The sequence below is a fragment of the Anser cygnoides genome, chromosome 24 (assembly GCF_040182565.1).
Source record: "Anser cygnoides isolate HZ-2024a breed goose chromosome 24, Taihu_goose_T2T_genome, whole genome shotgun sequence".
Classification (NCBI taxonomy): domain Eukaryota; kingdom Metazoa; phylum Chordata; class Aves; order Anseriformes; family Anatidae; genus Anser; species Anser cygnoides.
The window spans coordinates 2,949,796-2,969,105 of record NC_089896.1 but is presented as its reverse complement, the minus strand read 5'-3'; the positions used below and the strand labels follow the sequence as shown (position 1 = coordinate 2,969,105).

Genomic DNA, 19,310 nt, shown 5'->3' with positions numbered 1-19,310 from the left:
GGGCAGCCGAGCTGAGCAGGCAGGGAAAAACAGACAGAAAAGGGAAGAAAACCAACCCAGGCAGAAAGCGGAGCAAGCGGAGAAGGGTCAGGAGAGTCCTCGGCAGGAACATAAGGCTGCTGCGGGGATCAGAGGTCTTGTCCCAGGGTGCAGGGACAAAAAGCAGCAGGGATGCCCGTGCCACACCACCCAACCACCTCCCCCTGCTCCCTGACCCCCAGGAGGAGCCAGGACCACTCACGGCCCTGCTGAGCACCCCAGCCCTCCGTCCCAGCCCTCTGTCCCAGTCCCAGCCCTCCGTCCCAGCCCCAGCCCTCCGTCCCAGCCCCAGCAGGAGCCCGGCCTCGCACTGCTGAGCTCCAACAACTCATTAGGTGAATTCTTTCTGCATGCGGTGCCCTGGCACTGCGCAAGCCAGAGGAAAAAGAAATCTATTTCATGGGGAAAAAAAATAAAAGACAGTTTCAGCTGCTGTGCTGCTTCTGAAATGAAGATGCTTGGAAAGTTTTTTCACCGAAACCAGAGAGCAAGACCTTCCCCAGGCTGGGAAGAGGGGAATTTACATGCAAGCCTCTTCTCTGGCCATTTTCAATTCCACCCCTAAGAGAGACGAGTTCAAGACGGTGCAAGAAGCATCCGGAGAGGCTCATTGAAGAGCTGTGTGGTCCCGCTCAGTAGCGCGGAGACATACCACAGCTTCCTGCGCTCCTGCCAGGGATAACAAAACCCAGAGCCACATGCCCTGGGTACCTGAGCCCAGAGCGGAAAAGCTCGATTCAAGCTTCTTGGTGGTGCAGGAACATTTGGCATCGTGCAGGTGGGGCAACCCCCTAAACAAGTATTGCTGCAAAAGCCGCTTTCTGGCCCCGAAGAGCTCAGCACCAATGATGCCCAGGAACATCTGACTGACCCTGGTGCTGGAGCTGGTTTGGGAGACAAACCGTGCTCCAAATCCCTCGCGTGATCACGCTTTTGGGCAGGAGCTGCTCAGCCTTGCCAGGGGCTGGTTTGACAGGGGGTTTTTTGGAGCCCCCCCACCAGCACCCCACTGCGGCGCTGGTTCCCTCTTTGCCCGAGTCCTTCAGCGCCTTTCTCTAAGAAACAGCTGGAAAGCCTCCAGCAGCAAATGTGGTCGTCTCCAAAAGGGAGAAAATATCTTGCTTACATTAACAGTGTCTGGGTGGTGAATAATGCACAGAGCAGAAAGTGTCATGGGGCAATTAATTAGCCGAGGCTGTGCGTGGTAGCAAGGATGTAAGAAAATATTAGGGGAAGTGACAGACAAAGCCAATAAATAGTGGAGCAAATGCGTTATTTGGGGAAGGACCGGCAGCACATCCCCAGGCCCCTCCAGCCACCACGTTTGTCCTTTGCACCTTTTTCTTTTCCTCCCAAAGGCAGGATTCGTCCATCGGCTCGCACGTGAGCACGGAGGGGGCACAATTCCCCTTCCTCACTGGGCTGGCAGGTTTGGTGCAGCGATGCTTGGTTTTACAGCTCCCGGGCTCGAGAGCTTTACAGCAGCCAAATGAGAAACGTGCAGGGGAAACCGGAGCAGGGAACCTGCCTGGGGTCCCCGGAGGAGCAGGATCCGACCAGCCCCACAGGCACAGATGAGGATGTGAGAGCGGGCACCCAGCACACTCCTCCTTTTGCACCGACAGGTAGTAGCAGGTTAATTGAGCACCGCCGAAGTGCTGATTAATACCTCAACCCCGCTGCGAAAGCACAATGAAAATCAGTGTTTAAAAGCACTTAGGAGGTGAAGGGGCTCAGCTTCTTCTTCACCTAACCCCGGCTGCTCCCTGCCCTGCTGAGCACTGGGGGGACGTGGGCACCTCCTTCACCAGAACAACCCCACTGCAGCCCCAAAATCCCCCCAGAGCAGATCTGGGCACGTTTCCCACGCAGGGAATAAAGGCTGCAGGCAGCATCTCAAAGAAACCGGACTGGCGACTCCAGCAGAGATTTTCCCCTTGGAATTAATGCCATTTACACCCAAAAGCAACAGCCCCTAACCCCAACCCGCTGCTGCCATCGCTCTGAAGGAACCCGCTCTGCGTCAGCCCACCCCAACAGGAGCAGAGCCCGGCCCAGCAGGGACCGGTGCTCAGCCTCCAGAACGCAAAGCCAAGGCAAACAGCCCCTGGCACCCGCTGCATCGCGACCCCGGGAGATATTATGGGAGGGAAGAAGGAGGGGAAGCCACCACTGCTCTCCAAAGGCTGCAGTGCCAGACAAGGACACCGCTCAGGGCACAAATCCTCTAGGAGAGGAGGCCGAGGGGAGGACCAGGGGCCACTTGCAGCAGGCAGGAGATGTGCTGCACGGGGCCAGGTCAGTAGGATGCTCCTTTTCCCCGTTGCTACCTCTATCCCATCAGCCACGTTTTGCCCCTTTGGAAGTTTTCACAGCAGCATGACAAGAGCCCAGCTGCTCAAAGGGGACCCCACAGCAATGTACAAACACTAAAATCACACAACCCCTGTACAGGTTGCAGAGCACACCTTCCCTGGTGAGAAAACACCACACGTCCAGCAAAGAAAGGCAACAAGGGACAGTTTCAGCACGTACCTCACAACGCTGTCCTCCCCAGGGTAGAGCTGCAGGAGAAAGAGAAAGCTCCCCCAGGGGCAGCAGAGCTGCCCACCTGCTTAAATGGGTGGGGAGAAAACCCAATGCTCAGGTCACAGCTGCCAGAGCTCGGTGTAATTACAAGGGTTTGATGGGGCAGGCAGCACAAAGTTCTGCTCCAGCAGCCCGAGCCAGCCCGAAGGGCTGCACAGTGGTGCCAGGCGGTCCTGGTGAACCCAGCTCACAGGAGACGGATGCTTGGCAAAAGGATGATGCAAAGAGGTGACGCGAGTGGCACAGCCCTGCTACCACGGCTTTGCCTTCAACCTAAACCAAGCAGACCCCTCAAAACCTTCATGTGGGTGCTCAACTCCCCCCCCCCCCCCCAGGCAGCGTGCAGGTGCCCCAGCGTGAGCAAAAACCCAAGGAGCATGGTCAGGGCCGGCCGCAGACGCCAGCATCCAGCAGGCGAAAAAATAAATGACAGGTTTGGCCTGCCCAAGGAGAAATATGGCTCAGAACAAAAAATTCCCTGACTGCTTGAGCAGAATAATCTGCAAATGTAATCAGCCATTTGGGTGATTAATGCACCCTGCTCTGTTAAGACTTCTCTATCAAAATCTCAGTTAAAAAAAATCCCTTCGGCTTCCATGGAGAAATTCAGATATCAAAAGTGCAACGCCAGAGACGAGCACACATCCCAGCAGGACCCCAAGGGAACGAACAGAGCAAGTAGAAGCAAAATTCGATGTTATCGAGCATGCAACAAGCATCCAGGCTCACCAGACTGGGAATCTGATCACGGTAACAAAAGCAAACAAGCCGGGGTTTAAATAGAAGCAAAAACCTTGGAAGGGAAAACCAGCGAGAGCAAATGTTTACCCTGATGATGGGATAGTTTAGAAATTATGGCTGGAGGCCAGCTCGCCAATATTTTTAGTTTTGAGAGGTCTGCTAATCTCAGCCTGCAGAGCAGGCGAGCCCATACTCTCGCCCCCTTTGCTCCACACAGCGCCGCAGGAACCGCTCCTGCATTTTGGCTGGATCGTGCCCGCCTGCTGGGCGAGCAGGACGAAGGCTTCCACCTTAAGACAGAAACAAATACCCAGGTGAGTTCACTGCAGTCCTCCTGAGAAGCCCGGATGGCAGGGAAGATGCCCAGCAGGGCCACCAGGAAGGTGAAACGGACACAAAGACCCCAAAACGCCGAGGTTTAACATTGATTCATGCTGATAGCAAGTTCTTGCTAATTTTAGTTAAGCACTCAGGTTTGGAAGCTGCTTTAGGCCAGCATAGTCCTGGGGTGGTTTGCAATAGAAAAGCACGAGGGATTAAAATATTGTCAGCAGCACAGGAAGGAATTTGGGGATTAGGCGCAGCCTCAGCTGTGATACCGGCCAAAGTCGATGCTGTCCCGTGTACAAATCAAGGAGAGTACAAACACGAGGCTTTGCTCTGTATGATTAAAGAGATGAAAGATGCAAATGCTCCCTGTATTTTGATTCTCAGGTTTAGGGGGAGGAAAACAAGGGGCTAAAAGCAGGGCCCCTGCAATGCCCAACCCACCCTGGGGCAGCCCCACAGGGCGGCGAGCTGGGGTCGGCCCCCGCGCTTGGAAAGAACCAGCCAGGTCTGAATTTATATTAATTTTATTCACATTTCCAGAAGAAAGCATTGGTGGAGTGCAACATCATGGCTAGTGTCAAAAAGCTCAAGTATTTGTTTGGTTTAAAACAGGCAAACATTTCAGAGGTTGAACAGAGACAACGTGCGCACCCTCCCTTCCCCTGTGCATGTTTCCAGTTCAAGTAATAGGAATTTCAAAAATAAGCTAGCTCATCACATGGCGGAGAGAATGTCAGAAACTTTAAAGCTTTCTGTGGTATAAATCCCTAAGCAGGGCATGAAAGTAGCAGGCAGGAAATCTTCTACAGCTGAACTAGCTTATCCCCTGGGCTGAGTTTTTTTTTTTCTTTTTTTTTTTTTTTCCCTTTGGTTGTAGAATTTTGCTCTCAGTGTTGCCGAACGTTTCTGTCCGACGTTAATGCGATTCATTACCCAGAGCGGAAATTTGCTACTCCTGGATTACAAGGAGACAATCACTTGCGATGGCACAGGAAAATTTTAACAGTAAACGGTAGAGGAGGAAAGAGAAAAGGAGAACCATTTGATCACTTTGGATTCCCAAAACACATACGGGAGTAGGATCCACTTTAATCGAGAAGGGAGCCTTCGCAGCTGTGCTGCTGGTCCCCACGAAGCTGTCACAGCTCCGCGTGGCTTTCAAGTAATTTATTTCTGGGCCAACAGCTGGTTTCTGTTGATACTCAGTAGAGTATGAAAGCCTCCTAAACCAGGTGGCATTAACCAGTTTCAGCTTTTGTTCGACACAGAGCCCCAACTTTTGGCTTTCTGCTTCAAAGTGCATGTTTCAAATTAGACAACAAGGCATTAAGACAATCAAAGGCATCTGCAGAGCCCTCGCCTAGACACAGGCCGTGACCAGGACTGGGAAAAGGCAGAGCTGAGGTTGCAAAAGCAGAGCCTGGCTACAGGACCAAGCCCCCGAGCCGCCCACGAAAGCAGGGCTCCCTGCTGCAAGCGAGGTGGCATCGGCCAGCAGTGAATTCCTAAGTCAAGGAGCAAAGCTGAGGCTAAAAGATGAGTTGTTTTTTCTTAGTCTCGTAAATATTAGGGAATTTTAAACGCGTCCAGCGAGGACAGGAAATCTTTTTGCCCTTGCGGTATCGTGAAGTTGTCTGATTTTATTAGAATATAGCTATATTTGGAAAAGAATTAGTAATAGATGTGTGCACATTCTTGCTTGCTCTGCAAAGACAATTACTGGATTACAAAAAAAGGCACAAGAAGCACATTCCTCCTTCTTCTATCCCTAAAAGGGTTCCTCCTTCCTCCCTGCTGAAAGCACTACTACTGCTGTCACTGAATAAACTCCAAGCACACATTTCCGTCTCTGATCCAGCTGGCTTGGAAGCCCCTACGATTAAAGATCTCTCTTCTGTTTGAGTAATTTCAGCGACGAGAATCTTATTGCTTGTTGCACCAATTCTCTTCATCCTCTATCTATATATAGCAAGAGATGAAATTATATCACATTTTGTTTTATTGCTGGAGGCAGTCTGCTGTCCCCCAGGGCAGTTTCCCAAAGGAAGGAGGTAAAACAGAAGATTTGGCAGGACCTGCTTCCTGAGACAAGAACAAAGTAACGCTGCGCTCACCCCACCTGGCTGGCTGTCACGGCGGGGAAACTGGAGCAAAGAAGGGCTCAGGGTTATTGAGCAAGTCGTTGGAGGGCCAGGAACAAAATAATCCAGCCACTGAGCCTCTGCTCCAGTTGTCAATGAACGGATTTTGCTGTGCCTGGAAGGTGAGCTGTGTCACAGCCCAGGATGTGCCACTTGCACCTGAAATCTTTACACAGACTTGGGTGCACGGAGTGGGAAAAAGGAATGTGACTCTTTGGTGAATATCTTGGTTGTCATACTATAAATTCATTTTAATAAATTCATATCTCATCTAGTCCCTAATACTGCATTAAATTACTATACCCTCCTGCAGTTGCCTGGCTGGTATTCAACGTTTCAGCGATTAAATATCCCCCCACCCCTATGTCTTCTCTGCGGAAGGCTTAGACTCCTTACACATCTTACACGAAAATAGAAAGTATGGAGACCGATAGCTCTATACATTAATCCAGGACTGAATGATTTCAGCAGCATGGATTCTGCTCTATCGACAAATTTAAGGAACTCAGTACCTTAGGAAAGTCACCAGGACCTTCACAGAAGCTGCAAAGCTGGACAAAGGACACAGAGCGATTAGGGACAGAAACCAAGTGCGTTCCCTGTGTCATCACACGGTCACGAAGGGCGCGCTCATTCTCAGTTCCTGGCAGCTCCCAGAGAAGCTGCAGGACTGGGACTAAGGCAACAGCACTGGTGGTAAAGATGCCAAGTTCAGGAGGGAGTTTGAGGTGCCCACAGATGGATCACATCTCAACGTGCAATGCCCTGAGAAATTCACGCAGCCCTGGGCTGTGATGGCATGGCAGCCTTCGGCAGCACAGTGCAAGCACTCTTCCAGTGCTCTGGAGGGTTTGTTCACTCACTCACGGCCTGGCGGCTTCAAATGAAGAGGTGGAAAGGTTTACCTAGCTGAGATGGTTCTTGCTGAACTCCAGAAGAGGCAGTCAGAAGCTAGCATGCTGCCAGCTGCAATGGGAAACGCTGAGCAGGGCCCCGGCAGGGCTCCCCGCTTCCCACTGGAAAAAAATGGCTTTGGAAGTAACGGCACGGAAATCCCCCATCCAAGGCATTGCAGCCCCTGCTGCATGTTCCTAAAGCTGTGCTTTGGCTTCCAGCAGAGCAAGAAACACCAGTGCTCTCTTCTGCCAGGAATGCATGCAGACTGCCACCTGCACGCACAGTAACAGAGCCACAAGTTTTGCTGACCTGTGCCAGGGAGGAAGCAATCTCTTTTGAGAAGTAATTCCTATCTTGCTCTTCTGTCTGTTCTAACCCTGATCCCCGTTCAGGGAAACCTGCCCACGTGTTCTTCCTTCCGGCCTCGCCACTAAAGATGCAGGGGAGCCAGTGCCCTGCTACTACAGCACACAGCTCACCGGCACAACAGACCAGTGTCCACCTGGAGGCCGAAAATGCTAAAGCACTAAGTGTTCGTGGGGTTCAGATTGTTTGAAAACAAAAGCAAATTGCTTCTAGGAAACTTGCTTGCATCTGTACACGTAACACTGCCCACTGGTGGGTTTTCAATTCCTAGCATTCGGCTGACTGAAGAGGGTTCGGATGAACCCGTCAAAGTCCCAAGTGCTCCTGATGGCATCATTCTGCCGTAAGATGTTCATGGTTCAGATAGCGGTTGCACATAAGCACTGATGGGAGAAAGAATATTTACCTTTGTCTCCTGTGGGAGACACCTGTATGAGAGAGCTCTGCCTACCCAAAGCCTATCCAAATAGGGCTTGCCTCTAACTGCCTGGTGGCATGAATGAGAAAGGTTTGCGTGTTAACAGAAATGATGTAAGCGACCACTGGTGGAAACCCTTTGCCCGTGGTACGCTTCTGTTGTGGTGTGAGCAGCCCAGGAATCAAGGGTATTAGAACAACATCAGCAGGAGAAACTGGAATTTAAAAATCAGTCGTGAGAAAGTCAGCTCTTGACTCACAGCATTGCTCTGAAGGGCACCTTTTTCCTATTTTCTTACTCTCTTCTCAGAGTTTTTATACATATATATACACATATATATTAAACATGCTGGTGATAACAGTCTGTCTTTCAGGCACTATCATCGGACACAGAATTCATTTCACTTGTAACTTTCCTCTTACTATTGCAGCTCCACCAATGTTACCCTGGATTCCCCTTATAACCGGAGGTGTCTTCTAGATCTCAAAAGAGATTGATATATCAAAACCAAACTCAATTACAAAATATAATAATATCCTCTTCTTGGAAGTGAAGCTGCCCCATATTCCAGATTGCGGCAGGATTTTTATGTCCTCAAAATATTTTTTAATAAGTTCTACTTAAAATATATCTGAGTCTAAGTCTGCCTCTTGGGCACGTTGTAATGCTCTCGGTGGAAGATCTGTTCCCTGTCAATTCCTCTTGGGCTCTGCCGAAGGGCTCTTCTCACTCTTCTTCTGCAGACTTGAACATGAGAATGGCATTGTAGATCTTCAGGGCAGGACCCAGTTTGATACTGAGTATTTTAACTATGTCGGTCTGGTTCAGGAGCAGAAAGGCTTCACCATCTATCTGCTAGAGGTGCAAAACACAACATCAGATAAAAATTACCATCAAGATACAGGCAGGATTCTCACTTCTGCTTGTTCAGTTGAACGATGTACTTAGAACTGAGGAATGAAAGCACAAGCACAGCCCTGAAGACTGAAACCTTGTATTTCTCCCGAGTGTTGGCACCCACACAGCCTGAAGTTCCCAGGCATACTGTCCTTCCCAGGGGTCTCAGGCCTCAACCAAGAAGCCCATCTTCTAGAAAGAGAGAAGCCAGAGCATGGGCAAAGATTACGAAGAGATCACGAGGAGGAGGCTTGTTCATTAGACTTTCTGTTCACTGTAAGGATACTTCTCTAAAAAGCCAACAACTGTCAAAAATCCTACAGCCTATTCATAATCTGTGGCCAGAAATTAGATCAGGAAGTGCAAGTCTTCAGGAGGCAGCTATCCAAGAATTAATCCATTACGCTGATCTACAATGATTAGAAGTATAAAATCACCATTTCCTACTGCATTCATTATATACTGTCATTGCAGAGCTTCTTGGATTCCTGTTAAGCTGTTCAGGGTAAAGTTTAAAGCTTTTCTGATTTTTTTGGTCAGCTTTGCTAGAAACCTTACAGATGAGAAAAAACCCTTAGATGTGTACACCTGGCTGCTCTAAGAGCCAGCCTTCTGCCCACAGCCAACCAGTCTCCATTTAAAGGAGTAAAACAGGAGGCTGTTATGAAACAATTTTCAATGACACTAAATGCGCTTGTTCAGCACAAGGTAAAAGAGATGTGCTATATAAAACACGGCACAGTAAAGACCTGGAATCTGTCTGGATTTATACACACACTCTCCTAATCTATCAGCAAGGAGACATTCAATTAGATTCAAAGCAAGCAATACAAAAACACACTACCTTGTGAAAATAAGGGATGCTCTAGGTACCACTGAGTAAAAACATATTAAGAGGTTAAAAATGTACTTGGGTTCATAAGGACATCCAGAGAGACAGCAAAGATATAATTAACATAAACCCCAAATGCTGCAGGGAAGAAGCCAAAGATTAATGGACACAGACAAACAATACATGTGTCTCTATGTTACTCCATTAAAGTCCATTTACAGAGACCGACAGCCATCTCCTCCTCTCGCTTGATGTTCACCAGTCCAGCAGACACCACCAGACACTCAGCTGATCCAGAATAACAATTCTTCTGTCCCTGTAGCCTTCCTAACTAGAATTCTTTTGAATGCCAACAACTGTCGGAAAAGGATGCATTCAATAAACTTGGACAAACATACAATTAAAGCAAAAAGCTGGGACACGGGAGACTTGGTTTCCTCCTCTCTGGCCACACAAGCGACTGTTAGCAAGTTATTTTACCTCCCAGTACATACACTGGAAATGACAGCAGGGCTCCCAGTCCACAGACAGCCACACGACCTCATTGAATATTATTTACAAGCTGCCTGGAGTCTACACTGCTGCAATGGCCATGTTAAAAATAGCCTGAAATAGACGGACTGCTGCTTACATTAAATAAAAAGAGTCAAGAGCAGGAGAAAGCTGCTGGAAAACAGTCCTATATTTCAAAATGTTTTTGAGTTCCATATTATTATTACCGTGTTTCACTTTCACTGCATTGCCTCGAAGATGCTTATTTTAAACAGACCTTCCCTGAACTGGTCCTAGAAACAAGCGCCGTTATCACTGCCTGTGGTTTTATTATTCATTTCTTTGTTCCGTCTTATTTGGATGGTTTTTAAAATTCTGCGCACAATTTGTTCTCTTCATTCGTAACGTACGCAGCAACTTATCCCTCTCCCCCCAACCAAGAGAAGTCTGCAAGGGATTTATTTATCCTAAACTGAGAGCACTCAAAGGCCTGATTACAGCTAATGGACAACCCTGGTGGAGGCCAGCAGTCCTGTCACTCACACCTGAATTCTCGCCAAAGCCAAACTGCTAAAAGGGTTTTAATTTCAAACTGACAGTTTAGTTTGAGCAGAAACCTGAAAAACAGTCCAAGCCCCTCTTGTTTGGCATGGCGAGTCGTACTTGGAGGTTGCAGAAAATAAGGTATTAAAATAGAACAAGGCCGTGCTGCTCTCTGAACTAGAAAACAGCCACCTTGCTCAGGACCCACTTAAATTATTACTAGAAGAAATAAAATGAATTGTGAATGGTTGGATTCATTACAAGACTTACATCTCACTCACCAAGCCCTCATTTCTGAGCGCAACTTCACTAGAAATCAGGCTGCATCTTTTACACTCAGCTACACCGAAGGACTGGTTCAGTAAGATAAATTTCATTATTCCCTCTATATTCAATTAAACAGTATTCCACTAGAATGTCACACTGCGAACAGTGCTTCTTGCAAGCCTCAATTTATTTTGCTTTTTATTTGGGGTGTGTGTGTGTGTTTTTAAATAAGGGAAAACAAAATACAGAGACATAAATCCCATAAAATGCACTACGGCCTGATTCACCCTGAAAGGAAGCCAGCTCTGGGGAGCAGTCATCTATTAAAAACCTGCCCTTTACAGTCACTACAGCGTGCAGTGCTTCTCCTCAGTACAGAGGGTGCGCTCGGTGCCTCGCAGAATACAGAGAAGGCACAACCCCTTCCCTCAAGCTCTTAGCATCAAAGCAGCAGAGCTGTGGTGACAGAAGGGAGGCATGTCTGTGCATATTAATCAGGGGCTCGCACAGAACCTCCAAGTTGTACCTGCATCGTAACTGGAAGCCAAAGCAATCAGCAGAGCCTGGGCATCGTACCATCAGTGACAGGACGTGCTAAGGAACAGGACAACCGTATCCTGCACTAGCTGCAGTTTCTGAGAAGCCACAGCGAAGGCACCACAAACAGGGAGCAGAGTCCAGAGACCAGCCTAGCACAAGGCAGCAGTGACAGGACACGCTGCATGCAGGCGACACTGACTTCCCAGCAACTGCTTTTCAAGGCAAGGACCTTCTCCTGCTCCCACCTCGGTCCTCAGGAGAAGCCAGTGGCTCCTAAGAAACCCTATGACTGCCAGCCTCACCAAGAGGAGCAGGCATATGTTCTCATCAGAGGGAGCAGATGAGATCTTCGCTGCACCATTCCAATAGGACATCTTTATAACGATGCCAGAAACACTATGCCATAGTCCAAGACAGGATGTTAAGCATAAGCTAAGTGATTGGAACTGGAGGGGAAATTTAAAGCAGCAGAATGCAATTAACCATGCTGGAATCGAGCTTGATGCCGAAGCTGCCTCCTAAATGCCACAGGCTCCTTAATGACAAGGCTGAGCATGTCTGTGCAGTCAGCCCCGTAACTCCGGAGCAGCAGGGGTACAGAGCAGACCCACCAGTGTCACAGCACTGCATTTGGGAGTGCACATGGCAGGCTTGGCTTACCTCTTCCCTGAACACAGATGCTTGTTCTTTGCAACCAGGTAGACGCTGGATAAAGCTCACCACCTATAATTAGATGTAGAAGAGAAACGTGAATGATTGAAATGGACATCAAGTATAAAGGCCTTATTTCTGTACGTGAGTTCTGTATGCAAGAATTTTTCAAACTTTAATTCTCATAACTCTCCCATTGGTGAAGGACATACATGAAAATATTACTGAGATGTTGCTGCAACACAAATACTTTCCATACTGCCATTTGACCACTTCTCTTCCTTTAAGAGAGCAGTTTCTCCAATGCTCCAAGTGGTCCTTATAAAACATCACTATTATTTTTACAGATTAAAAAGTGCATATGGTTATAGACTATTTTAAACCCAGCCACAACTTTACTTCCTCTATGGTATTATCAGAAAATAAAATTAGAAAGAGAAAGATACAGACAATTTCCCACTATGACAACCCTTTAAGAGAGAAGATCAACCAACCGAGTGAGTATTCCTGGTTTACCAACACACAGAAGGCAGAAGAGCTACGAAAGAGAGGAGTTTGGGTTTTATTTAATCTGTGGTAGATGCAGAGGATCCATGGAACCAACAGGATTAAATAAGTTAATTTTACATTTCATATTAGAGAAAACCTTTCTAAGCAGGAAATCTGTTAACATTTGGAATAATCTCCTCTGAGACATGCAAGCAAGCCTTGGATTACATTATATAACACTAACTAGTGCAAGAAGCAATCCTGAATGCAGTGGAGGATGACTTAATATGCATTGTCTTCTCCATTTGTAGCTTCACTGGTTCACAGAAGATTTGTATATTGAGGCATAATCAGATCAAACATCCCATGCTAATTGGATGCTCCCTTGCAGGAACAGCTCTGTTTCACGAGGCATATTCATTTGAGTTATTACAGATGTGACATTTCTTCCATAAACACAAACAGACAAACAGTTAGGAGGGGTCACTGTCAAAGATGAGCTTCCCTTTAACTCACGATTGTCAGACTCTCTCCTAAATCACGTCGTTGCATCTGCAGCTGATCCCACCACTCGTGCTCATTCCCTTCCCCCAGTTCCACCCGCAGGGAGCTATCAGCCTGCCCTCTGGCTCCACTCCACCCTGGCAGAGCTGATTTTTGGTGAGCAGCTCTGACTCCGTTGCTTCTGTTACGCAATCTGCCAGCAGAGCCTTCCTCTCCTCTCATGTTTCACCATTACACGGTGCTAGGAGGGAAAGCTCCATTTTAAAGAGAACCTCTAAAATTGCTTTAGCACGCAACGACTCCCAAATCTTCTTCTGTAGAAGTGCAAACAAGTAACAAAATACTACTCTATTTTCTTTTGAGCTCCTCCCTTTCCTTATAATGAAAAGAAACAAATGAAAATGCCTCTGCAGGGCGGTATCTTCCGGAATTTACATGACAGTAGGACCCCTGGGGGCAAGTCGGTAAGTGCCCCTCATGGTCTGCTGCATCAAGAGGCTGGCAGAGATTTCAGGGGAATGCTCTGAGCTTGATTTGCTCTTCTGTCTCTTCTGTCCTTCCCTGGACAATCGCTGCTGGCCACTGTCATGGTCAGGGTGACGGGGCTTTGATCTGTCCCAGAAGTCTCTTGTATGTACACAGCAAGCACCCTGCTCCAGAGGCGCCTTTTAAACAAATAATGGTCCTGGGGTTCACTAGAAACTGAGAAAAAGGAGGAAGGAGGAGGATGCAAGAGAAGAATATAGGAGAGATGGTCACCAGGGTGTCAGCCAGACCCTGGGTGTGCAGAGCCAGGTGGCCCACCTGGCCCGTGCCACCGCCAGAGAGGACAGTCCCCAAAAACTAAGGCACAGCAGCTGGGGGAAAAGGGAGCAGCAGAAGGCCAGGACAGCAGCACCACGGGCTGGAACAAACTCGTCTGGACCCCAACACAGCTGCACAATCACGGCAGTGAAGCACTTACCCCAGGGAAAGGTGAGGCTGGGGAGGGCAGGAGATGTGTCGGACAGGTCAGATGTGTCGGGATCAGGCAGACCAGGGCCTTTCCTTTGAGGAGGTGAACTCCTGCCTGCCTTTCCTGCCGGTAATAACCTCACGTAATAACCTCAGAGCTATCTGGTGGAACTGTCTTGCGCTACGACTGCATACCAGTGGGGGGGCAATTGTGCTATGTAACTCTGAGAGCACCTTAAATCTCCATGCAACGGGTGATAACAAGATCCCAGATACGATATATCAAAATTGGCACCGTAATGGAATATTTTTCAGGGGTATTTTTTGGGATAGGAGCTGGGTTTAACTCAGATGCAGTAACCCACAAGCAATTAGCACAAGGACAGTCCCCTCACAAGGTACTAGCATCTGATGCGGGATTAACTAATGAACAATTCAGCTCCGGCACATATTAATGTTCTCCTGTGATTCAATACCCTACACTAACTGTGCTTTGAAAACATGATAGGAAGCTTTCAATAAATAACAAAGCTACATTAAAGTAACTAACCTTGTTGAACTGTTCAGTGTTACCAACGGTTTCTTAGCTTGAGGGTCCCTAAATACTGCTGCTGCTCTGTCATTTCAGCTGTTCTCAACCAACAGAGAACTAAAGCAAGATTTTTTTTCCTTAATGTGGGTTTTATAAAATAAAAACAGTTCTTCAGTCTGAAACCAAAGGAGAATTTTACACTCCCATTGCTCTTGTTTCACATCAGCAGAATAGGCTCCTTTGTGCAGCGGAGTTCAAAGCACAACTCATAGGCAAGTGTTTGCCCTGCAGGAAGATGTTAGAAGCCCAAACACCGACAGATCAAATCTACTTTGGACTCACTAAAACACAGAGAAGTCCTACTGCTTTCATCTTCCAGACCTTGCGGCTACATTGCCCTGCACATGCCGATCCTGCAAGTGCTCCTACAAGGGCTAAATTAATTCCTACGGGAATCCGTGAGGAACGGGATTTGCAAAACCCAATCCACTTTACCAAAACTCAAGACAAAACCTGTAATGACTTTAGCTGGTCTGTTGTGGTGCTGCAGCTGATCTTTTTAATGCGCCATTCACACTCCTACTGGTAGTCAGCGCATCATCAGTAGTTTCAAGCAGTTCATTGTGTTCTGGATTGTGAATCACTACACCACTATGCCCTGCATCGATGCCCTGTGGTCCCTACTTATATTCATCTGCTATCAAACTAATATCCCAGTTAAATTTACCCAGCAGTTGCTTTAAAGGTCAACTGTAAAGGACAAATTTTATTTGGCTTGTATCCTGTCTCTGCTCCTCCATGAAACAACCTCCATGTTTTGTCCAAAAGAAAGAGATTCTGATTGTTTTCATGTCAGAGGATTAGCTGCTCCTGCCTGTATTGATTTACTAAAAGACCTTTTGGAAAAAAAAAAACAACAAAACAAAACAAAAAAACAGCGGAAACTTTCTCAGAAGGATACAAATAGAAAATCTTCCAGAGAGATTTTTTTCCTCCTAGCTATGAATTTAATTCTAACTCATTTTCATTAAAACTTAAAAAAAAATAAAAAAATAGCCAGTTTTTAAACCAGCCACACTAATTGCTCTACTGCCTTCACATTTGCTGTGGTTCCCATCCCCTGTGATTCTGCAATCCCACCGGACTCCAACCAGTTCTCCAGCATGAAGAACAAAGTCAAGATTGGATTTATCTGACATAAGAGGCACTTAGGGAAAATGCACTTTTTAAAAGTCTCTGAAGATCCTCTATGCATCATGAAGAATGGCACCTTTTCCTGCTTTGCAGATTATCTCCTTCCTTGCAAGCGCAACATTACAGCACATTTCTCTTCAATTAAACGGCCTGTGATTAAGCGCCAGGATCCAAATTGTCACCACTTCCCGAGTGGAGATACAAATATTATTTATGCCCAAGGCATCAAGGCAAAAACCAACTACTCAGCCCACAAAAGATACCAGCGTTTTCACATGCTTCCTAATTACAGGAGACATCTCAAGAGCTGGGACTGCAGAGACATATCCCCAGCTGCACAGCTACCTCTGTCAGAAATCAGGTCAGGCTGTGGGCAGTTTTGTTCCAGGGGAAACAGGCAGGGAGACGTGGGAGGAGTGGGTATGCACAGTGCAGTTTGGAATTATCTGCAATGTAAAAGTGAATAAGCAGGAAAGTCACAGGAGAGGGGGAGGGAGACCAGAGAGAAACAGAATCTGCTGTCAGAATCGTGTTTCAGGCCTGAGCACTGAAAGATCAAGGGGTAAATAAAAAAAGAGAGTCTCATTCACTGAAATAAGCCACGGACACCAGAGGGTTAACAGAGATCTTTCCCCTCCTTTCGTAAAGGACTCAGGTACAACTTCTAGCTGAGTCAGCTATGGCATATGCAAGGCAAATGGCAAAGCATTACCTAGGGAGGCACAGAAAATAAAGATGTCTTCTAATCAGCGCTCCAGAAAGGGGGCTCTGGCATTCCAGCACCCGAGAGCGGAGCAGGTAGCAGGTAACTCACCTCTTCCACAGTCCATTTGGCCACGTGCTTGGCTGTGAGGCCCGAGACCTCCGGCAAGAGCTTGCAGTGCTGCTCCCAGCAGAGATGGAGGCGGTGGGTCGGGTTAGAGGTCAGGGAAGGCATGAAGATGGACTGGTGGAGGGCCTGCTGGAGATCGAAATCAGGGTCTGGAAAAGGAAACGAGACAAGTCAGAGCGAGTCTTCAAGTAAGAGCGATTACAACAAAAGAGGAGGAAGGGTCACAGTCTGGAGGAAAAAGCAAGGCAGGACAAGCAGGCAGCCAGGCACTGCTATTGCAGGGCACACAGCTCTCTGGGTGTTCTCCCCCACCCTCCCGAGAAAAAGAAACCAAAAAAAGGTAAGATAAGATAAGATTGCCAGGCTGGAGGCTTTATCGTTAGCTCGTTAGCTTCTTCCCAGGAAAATGATGTCACGCTGCTAACACAGAAGATGTTTGCAGCGTTTTATTGACAAGGTGGAGGAGTTCTGGTAACAGCATCTTCAGCTGGAAACTAATGGCATCGTTCCAGCTCCCAGCTGTAGCCAGCCTGCGAGGAGCGCCACGCATGCCAGCTGATGGCCTGGGCTCGCCGCCTCCCCAGGAGGCTCCCAGGCCAGGAGTGCTGCAGGTTACCTCCAGACATCAGTTCCCTCCTCATGTGTCAAGTGATGGAGGCTTTAAAAAAAAAATCAAGGAGGAGGAAAAAAAAAAAAAAGAGAGAGAGAGAGACAGAAGAAATCACCCCTCCCTAATGAGATCATTTGAGTAGTGCAGAGTCATGGTCCTACAGGGATTTGCCCGGTTATACAACAGGAAGTGAAGCAGAGGATGGAAACAACATGGAAAGCATTCCTCTGCTTTACAAGGGGTAACGTGCACCGTCCCCTCGCCCCCCGGCGGGCACTGTGCAGGCTGCCAGGCGCCATCCCGCGGCAGCGGTACCAAAGTCCCGTTTTGCTGCCGTTTTCATAAACCTTCCCCAGCCACGGCACCGACAGGGCTGCTGCCTGCCTCAGATTTATTCGGTGTTATCGTGAACGGCGTTTGCAGGATGGTGCATACGGACCTGTGGGGTGTGCCAGGCGCTGCTTGTAAAGCACAACGAAAGCAGTGCTATAAAGAACGAGCACATTTTGACAGGTTGCCTGCTCCTCACCAGCTGAGGCGAAAGATGTGCTAGAGGCAAAGGTTGGTCTGATGCAAGGTTATTCCTCTGTCCCCTGCTGGGTCGCCTCACTTCATCTCCACCTCACTAAGGGATGCAGGACAGCATCAGATACGGGTCTCTACTTCTAATAATGAGACCAGAGTGGGGGAATTAAAACTTAAATAAATAAAGCCTGCTCGTCAGTGCAGAAGCTGACACTGCTGGCGATGACATGGCGTAGGACATCACTCCTGGGAGGCTGTCACCTGCTCCTCACCTTGTCTCTCCCTGTGACCCCAGGGGCTGGCAGCAGCTGGCCTCACCCCCCCGCCCCATGCCAGGAGGTCCCATTCGTGCCAGGATCTTCTGTGCTGCCACATCCCTGCTGCGTGGGCACTGCCTCGATCACAGGCTGTTCCCTATTCGTTTTATTCCCTCCCCATCCTTACAGCTTGGCTTTTCTTCATTTCACCCCCTTCTCCACCCCGAATGTCACCATTAAGCCTTTAAACCTTTAGTCACATTGATAACATGGCAGCTCACGGCGAACAAAAAGCGTGCCTGCTGCAAAGCGTGCACGGGAACAGTGACAGGCACCTGGAGGGAGAGGGAGCCTCACAGCAACACGAACTGGAAAGCCCTTTCCTTCCCTGAGCCCAGATCCTCGGGGAAAGTGTCCAAACCACGATCGACAGAAATTATTTTCCATTCAGAAGGAAGCGGTGTCCTAACAGTTTAAATATAGATGGGATGAAAGCTCTGGGCAATCACGAAATTACAGGTCAGTGGATTATTGCAGAATTTCCCTCTACTGATTTCCATCACTCTGCTTAAGGTAAATGCGACGGGAAAGCAGACAGCTTTCCCTGCCAACTGCAACTGCAGCTCAGCACTGGCAGACTCTCTAGCTCTGACTGCAGAAGTCAGCACAAGGTAAAAATGAATACATAAATAAAAAAAAAAAGCTAGGCACCTGCCCCAGTTTGTGCCTGCTTAGCTATTTTTGATTGGAGACTTATTACCATGTTAAATCCTCCTAAAAGCCTGGTCAGCTCGGTTCTCTGAAATGGCTTTTTATAGTAAATCTGAAAGTTAAGCATATGGTTTGCCAAAGTGATATCAGAAAGCTTCTCTTAAAACTTAAACTGTCAAGTACCTGAATAAAAAAGACATTGTTTTTCCATTTGATTTTCTTTTTCCTCCTTAGGAGGATCTTCAAGAAGTTACCCTAAATGATTCTAATCATGTTTCTGAATACCCAGGGGGAATCTACTGCAAGAAGTTGACCGAACTTAGCAACTATCTGCCAGGTTTTGTCTGTCTCTCCCATGACACCTCTGCTCACTCTACCAGCAGAATGGTCGCAGACGAGGGAACAACTTCCCCCTGCCATTTCAGGAGAGTATGCAGTGGTACTACAGATGATGAAGGCTCGTCCTCTCAGTTACTAAATACAAAGCTTCACTCTAAAAAGTATAAAACCCTATACTTCTATGCAATTTTACTCTTCTTCCTCATTTTAAAGGAAAAAAGACTGCCATTATCATCATTTCCAGGGTATGTTCTCTCTTGATCATGGAATCAACAACAAAAAAAGCTGTAGAGTTTTAAATTGTCCTTGGGGGTCTGGTAAATTGCACATGCAAACAAACACACACAAAAATAAATAAAAATCAACCAACCTTTCCCATTGTTTTCCTGTTTCGCCAGCTGGAACTTTATATAGGCATGTGAGCATCCAAGCCTGAAAGCATCAAGTACAAAACATTTCAAATGATAACACAAACTGATGTAACTGCTAAATACAAAACATTTCAAATGATAACACAAACTGATAACACAAACTCCTCTACAGAAAGAGATTAACGGTGTATTTAGCAACCAAAATTATCTCCCTCTTACCATTAGCGATAGAACTACTTGTGCCTGGCC

The 19,310-nt window shown here is 47.6% G+C and overlaps 1 protein-coding gene across 11 annotated transcripts in view; it reads right to left on the bottom strand.

Moving 5' to 3' along the window:
* Positions 1–4,207: 4,207 nt before the first annotated feature.
* LOC106045142 (lethal(3)malignant brain tumor-like protein 3) overlaps positions 4,208–19,310 on the bottom strand; it is a 51,226-nt gene continuing 36,123 nt past the window's right edge. For all 11 annotated transcript variants that reach the window (XM_066982537.1, XM_066982539.1, XM_066982540.1 and 8 more), the window contains 4 exons: positions 19,061–19,122; positions 16,231–16,397; positions 11,753–11,815; positions 4,208–8,376 (listed from right to left, as the gene is read on the bottom strand). In XM_066982537.1, the coding sequence (XP_066838638.1) occupies positions 8,248–8,376; positions 11,753–11,815; positions 16,231–16,397; positions 19,061–19,122 (421 nt within the window). In that variant the 3' untranslated portion in view covers positions 4,208–8,247. The remainder of the gene's footprint in view (positions 8,377–11,752; positions 11,816–16,230; positions 16,398–19,060; positions 19,123–19,310) is intronic.